The following is a 7,001-nucleotide window of genomic DNA, read 5'->3' on the forward strand; positions in this document are numbered from 1 at the left end:
AGAAATCTTCAACAAAAAATACCCCTGGATAAAGACAGAATGTGATCTGAGTGCATATGCAGCCAAAACTGGGGCAAGTTTGTCCCCTGAGCTATCCCATAATGCATCTAAAACGCTGCTCTGCGCACGGCACCTAGGTATTGGCGATACAAAGAATTGCCCAGGGGGTAATTGCCCTAGACCCAATAGGACACGTCATTTAGCTAATCTGACAGAGGACCTTGACACTTCACCAAGATGTGTATAACCAATCCAACAAGACAGCAATAGAAGAGACATACAGGATATCTTTATAGAATGTGAAACAAAATGGAAAAGGAGTATTTCTTTTCGGGTAAGCTATTAAGTCTGTCTGTATGAATCGTAATTTGATATGTACAGTGCTTCATGGAAGATATTGATTGTGAAACATTCAATTGACACAGAATAGGTGTTTAGTTGATTCTCTCTAGACTCTAGATAGAAAATTCACTTTTGAATAAAATAATCTACAAGCTCTGCTTCAAATACTTGCGAGACAAGGGCCCCGTTTCATAAAACTTGTTATCAGTGACAACTGCCACATTTCTATGACAAATTTGCTCTCAGCCAGTCAGATGCAAGAATTTCAGTAGCTTGTCACAACTATAACAACTTGTCACTGATAACAAGTTTTATGAAACGGGGCCCAGGTCAGTTTTTCTGTCAAATGGAAAGGACATCACACTAAATTTCATTAAATGAATTTTTACACTTACCCATCATTGTCATCATCAAGCAACTCGGTCAAGATCTTCTTCTTCATCAAAACCAGTGACTCCCATCCAGCTTCCATCTCCTCTCTAATCACCTTCACTCCAGTGAGCCACTGTCAGTTGAGGACATAACAACAGTCACAGCTTCCCAATAAACCTCAGTATACTCAGCATTTATATCACTCTTGTTTACGAACAAGTATTGATGGTCAGCATGTTGTTAATAATGATCTATTTCATTCTTAGTCTCATGAGCTCACATATTCTTTCAACATCATAAACATTCAAAATAAAATTCAACAAAATATATTTTGCCATGATGACCCAAACATAAAACAAAGTCCAAGCAGAATCAATCATTACGAGGTCTTTTTAATCAGACATATCTTCTTCACTCAAAAACTGCAATAGTAAAGGCATACAGTCTCTACTTACAATGTGTTTGGATACAACTTCATTCTGCAATAGCAATTAATTTTTGTAAGAATAGTGTAAATACAGTGACAATGACTGCATTTGGAGAAAAGCTGTCAACAACATCTTTTACCATTTCATTAAAAGAAAAAGGCCATTGTGTAACCAACATCATGTATCCTAATGAGCGGAGGAGCAGTGATGTTCTTACCAAAAGTGTCACTCTAAAGAGCTGTGAGAAGCACAGAATGACCTTCTTCAAGACAGCAACATTCTGGTTCTCCTCAGTCAGCATCATGTGGAGGCGAGGGAGGACTGTACATAGGATCTCATTGTCCTTTTTACTGCAGAAGGACAAATCAGTTTACAGATCAAATCTTAACATGTATATATACACCCACATACATAGTCATATAGACTTACTAATTTTATTTCGTTCTATCTAGATAGTTAGACAGATAGATGCCCTAACAACTTTAAAATTTTGTGATACCATCAATACATTCTGAATTTACATAGGGTCATATATAGCAATATCCTTGTTAGATACTTCATTTCGTAATTTCAAAAGGCATTCATTTTTCTAATGAAGGTCAGTGCTTAAGAAGAGAACCTCTGCTTAGCACCAGTGGTCTGTTCAGATGTACTTTGTACAAAGTTGTAGTCTGGTCGCGTACATTGTCAGGATCTATATGCTTTTTTTTCCCCGTAGATACAGATGTCTTTGCCTTCTCAAACTCACAGTCCATAATTCCAAATTGTGGTACATGCCAAGACTTCCAAATCTGGCAGATGCAAAGTTCCTGTCCTTGAATACCTCTAAGACAGACTCATGCATGTACAGGAAGGATCTATCACTTTCTAAAAGGGCTGCCTGCCTCACTTGTTGAACCCGTCTCTCCTGGACGCCCTTCATTAATATTTCTTTCAAAGTGCTGTACAGCAAAAGCTTGAAGGCCCTCTTAGTTTATTAACTGCAATAACAAACTGGGCAATTCCGCAGTTAGGTGGACATGACATGGATACAAGAAATGTGCCTCTTTATGTTACTCTTTAATTTAGGTATCAACTCATGCCATGGATGTTCACCAATCATTAGGGTCTTTCAAATTCAATAGATTTTATTTTTCGTATCTATTGGTTTTGCGAGATCCAAAACCATCATTTAAAATGTACATGTGGGACTGGGGACGCTGAAATTCACTTAAATGCAAATTACAGTGGGTTCCTTTGAAAATTTTTCCTCAAAGTTTTGCTAAAGAGTGAAAGATGAATACATTTAAATACTCCGGAAGTCATGTGACATTTTGTCAATTACAAAAGGGTGAAATGACCTGCGGAATTACTCCGGACAAATGTAACGTTACTAACCATAACGTTATTAACCATGCTTCCTGGGGTCTAGCTAATAAATCGAACTGCTAAAAATATTTGTGTGAACATTTGCCATGATGCAATAATTGAAATTAATGCAACACTTTGTTTGGAGTAACTTGAATTTTTGCACACTTTTTGTTACAAGACATTGTTTTTTTTTTGTCATGTCCTTTTTTCGTAACATTACTAACCAGCCCTTTTAGTTGCCATACTGTAGCAATTCTAATATCTATTGGATTGCATTCATTCTTTTCCATATCATAAACCTGGGAAGGATGAACATGTTTTCAACATGATTTTGACTTGAAATGAATAAATGGTGATTTAGTAGTAAAAATAGATATCTAAATTTGTTTAAATGTAACGTTTCTAACCGCGGAATTGCCCAACTACATCTGGTCATGCAAACTTACGAGACATCCAAAGAAGTCTGAAAGAGTGTCTCTCTCCTGTTGTACCCTGTTGTGCAATGGTAATATTATAGTCTGCACAGACTAAAGCCACCTGAAACCTGACTGCAGGATCTTTCTCATCTTTGACCCAGCTAGCAAGACCCTTGTGATGAATCTTTACCGAGGATCTACCTGTAATGTTTTGTGGGATATACCAAAATGAGCAGTCATTTGCTTTCTCACTTTTGGTTTAACTTGTAATACCAGCAACACCAACAATGGCCCTCAAATTCATCCAATCACTGCCATTACAGGGATCATTGGACCTCTGTGGGGCACCATGAAATTTAGACAGCTTCTTGAAAGTGATTGCACGAGGCAAAGCTAAACTTCATGCTTTCATCCTGTCTTCTGACCAATTCCTGATTGGGTTCATTTGACTTCCACAAAGCTGTGAAAGAAATAAACTCGTTCATTCTTACTTCCCTGCATGTGAATCTTGACTGTTTCGCTTGAGATTGTGGATTCTGCGATTAATCATTTATGAGACCAGACTACAACAATGATATAGAATGGCAATCTAAACTTTCATTGGAAATTGTTAGTGACAGAAGACACTTCAATACTCTTGAAATCACTGATGTACTCACCAGGCATACTCCGCAAAACTGACTACAAATTTTCTGACTTCAACAGACTGATCAAATTGGAACTGCAGTACTTCCTGTAAGAGTTACCATAAGGGGAAAAAGTACCATGCAGAAATCTGGTATGAACAAGTGATAACATCACAGGAAAACAAAGAAAAAGAAAACTTTCTTGATAAACATTGTCAATTCTCCTAGTTTCATGAGTCGGATAACAGTTGGGTTACTTTTTTAAAAATACATATCCCTTTTCAAAAGCCAGCCAATATGATGTGAGCAATATACAATGTAGAAATAGTCTATGAAATAATGAGGAAACTCATCACTTGCTAAAGTTTCATCAATAGCAAACCAAATCAAACTCATTAATGTCACTGGAATTTTGTACTGAAGAATTTAGTAATAAGTAGAGCCATGCAGACCAAACAAAAACAATACAAAAATGTTACTTGTCAAAGGATGTAACCTGATTTTTTTTTTTTCAATGGGAAAATACAAGTAATATTTTGATTTTATTTGTGCCAAGTACAATGAAAATCCAATTTTGAACTTGATTAACATGATATAGAAATATCAAATGAAAAAATAGTATGCTCGATCAAAAGCCAAAGAAACCAAAAAAGTAAAAACAAAACAAAACAAAACCATGTTGTAATTCCACACTCTTAAGACAAAACAATTCTGACAAGATTCTTCAGTACAATAAACTTGGATAAACTGCAGATCTTGTACATCACTTAATGATAGCAGTATTACACTCACATCAAGAAAGTTATCCAGGAGAGACGGATCCCGGTTGACAATCAGTTCTTGAACATGTCTGAGATGAGTGATCTTCTGCGAATCCTTTGGGAGAGAGTGTGTGTTCTGCAGCAGGTCGACAACCTTATCAGAAAAACAATAACAAAGTATAACAGTTAAAAGAACTTGTGCAATAGATGCTGCCGGCTTAATTACTCATGCACAGCTGTGACAATTTTCATGCCTTATGTAAGTTTAACCAACTGTCAACACATTAGAAGTTATTTCAAATTAATAAAGGGTATCCTCAACAAAACAGTGAATTATACACACTGGAATGTATTAACTTACCTTTGTTCTGCAATCACATCGAGAAAAGTAGAAGCATGCATGATATTTTCCACACTGCTCACATTTACAATATGAGGGAGCAGAACTTTCTGTTGGTAACCAATTCTGATTATGACAAAAGCATCAAGGTATTTTCTACTGTATAAAACACATTTTTTCGTTTGTCATAGCATAAAAGAATTCCACGTTTCCTGCATACAAAGTCAACAGGCAAGTTCAACCCCAGTCTGTAATTTTTAGAATCAAGAATCACGAGAAGCACCCCCTCCCCCATCCTATCCTTAAAGATAATATAAAGTTTTGGTATTACCTCAAAAGTTTCCCTGAATTTCCTTGTCTTAGTTTGTGTTTCAGGTTAAAGTACCTTTCATATAAATAACACTGTGAGACTTACTCACCCCAAAGTGCTCTCATGTCTTAGTAATCATGCAATAATGGTTTCGTACCAGAGCGCGTACGGCGAGGTAGTACAAGTATTGTGCGAATATCACTGCGACCAGCAGCGTGCAGCCCCATACGCATACTGTGTAGCTAACTGCGACCAGCAGCCCCATACGCATAGCTAAATGGGGCTTCGCATTGTAGCTCACAGGATCATGACAGATGTAGTATCGCGGGTAAATATCAACTTAAAATCCAAAAATTTCTTCAATTTAAAGACTTACCAGTTAAGTTGAAGTATTGAAAACAGGCTTTGGGCAACGTTTGGTTTTGCCAATAGTCCCTTTCTGTTCGAATTGATGACTGAATGTGACTCGGTCGAGAGGACCTTGGGAGAGCTACACTGAATTGACGGCCAGCGCATGCGCACACAAACATCTTATCCGTTCATGGATTTGAAATTTTGTTCGCATGTGATGTGTGCGTATGCGCTAGCCGTAGTAATCAGTGCATGTAGCTCTCCCAAGGTCCTCTCGACAGAGTCACATTCAGTCATCAATTCGAACAGAAAGGGACTATTGGCAGAACCAAACGTTGCCCAAAGCCTGTTTTCAAGACTTCAACTTAATTGGTAAGTCTTCAAATTGAAGAATTTTGTGGATTTTAAGTTGATGTTTGCCCGCGATACTAAATCTGTCATGATCCTGGATGCTACAATGCGAAGCCCCATTACGCTATGCGTAATGGGGCTGCTGGTCGCTATGCGTATGGGGCTGCTGGTCGCAGTAAATTGCACGATTACTAAGAAATGAGAGCACTTTGGGGCGAGTAAGTCTCACAGTGTTAGTTATATGATAGATACTTTAACCTGAAACACGGAAATTCAGGGAAACTTTTGAGGTACCAAAACTTTTTATCTTTAAAATTTAGTGGCCTATTATTCATTTACACACTCTGTTTTGACAATAACCATGTTTCCAAATGCTCTAAATCTACTTAGAATACCTTGACAGCACCTACAGCAAGGCCCAAACATCATTCTTTGTTTTGAAGTCAAACTTCATTTGTAAGGTGGTTGTTTTTTGAAATTTTTCCATGTTCACTGACACTGCTGCTGCTGCATGCTGTGCTGTGTACCCCTATTTGACCAGGATACTAATCTAGTATTAACACGTAGTCGTTCATTATTGCGTCTTTCTGGTCTTGCCAAGTCTTACCCAAATTTGCTTATCTGTGGGTAAATCTACGACATGCCGTCATGTAAAGTTTACCATGTGACATTGCAGTGGTGCCAATTCTATCGGCTTCTATTCATTGTAACGCAAAAACCAACATATGGGACTGTTATAAGCCCCTCCGTACTGTCACATTTCAAGATTTGAGGAAGAATGCTCATGTTGAGATACCTGATCAGAAATACTTTGACCATCTCCTCCGTCATCGTCTAGGAAAAATTGTGAAGCAACAGACAGCCTACTGCTTCCAGCACTCATGGTCTTTCTGGAGCAGAATTTGCATTTACTGGCAAATAGGGGTTTCTAAGATGTAACCCTCAAAAAAGTACAGCAGCAGCTGCATGCAACATGGGTTGTGGTATGGTACATGGTACGCGCGGGTAACAGATACACACTACACGCAAGCTACCTAAGCATGCACAGCGCACGCAGCGCACTGTATATGCCCGTGGGTTCTAGCAAGGTTACTCGTAGCGGTAGCCAAAGAGATTGTGTGGTATAGAACCTCTATCAAAGAGATTTTCCTCCTCCCGGGGAAAATCTCTTTGAATATTATTCTCTTTGCTCGTAGCACTGAGTGGTCGTGATTACTACACGTAGGCTCAAAGGATAGAGGGACTGACTGTGTCTGTTGTTTGGTCTTTCAGGTATTTGTGCGTTCAGTGCTGTTGGGTGGTGATGGACAGAGCTTGGAGTGATGGAGAGAGAAGAATTATAATCATTACAAAG

At 38.3% G+C, this 7,001-nt stretch overlaps 1 protein-coding gene across 1 annotated transcript in view; it reads right to left on the minus strand.

The window, feature by feature from the left end:
* The window catches only part of LOC140227429 (symplekin-like), a 31,930-nt gene extending 25,340 nt beyond the window's left edge, over positions 1 to 6,590 (minus strand). The window contains exons 1-5 of the mRNA XM_072307838.1: positions 6,444 to 6,590; positions 4,327 to 4,449; positions 3,568 to 3,641; positions 1,360 to 1,492; positions 738 to 847 (exon numbers count right to left, since the gene is read on the minus strand). Coding sequence (XP_072163939.1) covers positions 738 to 847; positions 1,360 to 1,492; positions 3,568 to 3,641; positions 4,327 to 4,449; positions 6,444 to 6,530 — 527 coding nt within the window. The 5' untranslated portion in view covers positions 6,531 to 6,590. The remainder of the gene's footprint in view (positions 1 to 737; positions 848 to 1,359; positions 1,493 to 3,567; positions 3,642 to 4,326; positions 4,450 to 6,443) is intronic.
* Between the last annotated feature and the right edge of the window lie 411 nt (positions 6,591 to 7,001).

This window comes from Diadema setosum, chromosome 1, assembly GCF_964275005.1.
Source record: "Diadema setosum chromosome 1, eeDiaSeto1, whole genome shotgun sequence".
NCBI lineage: Eukaryota > Metazoa > Echinodermata > Echinoidea > Diadematoida > Diadematidae > Diadema > Diadema setosum.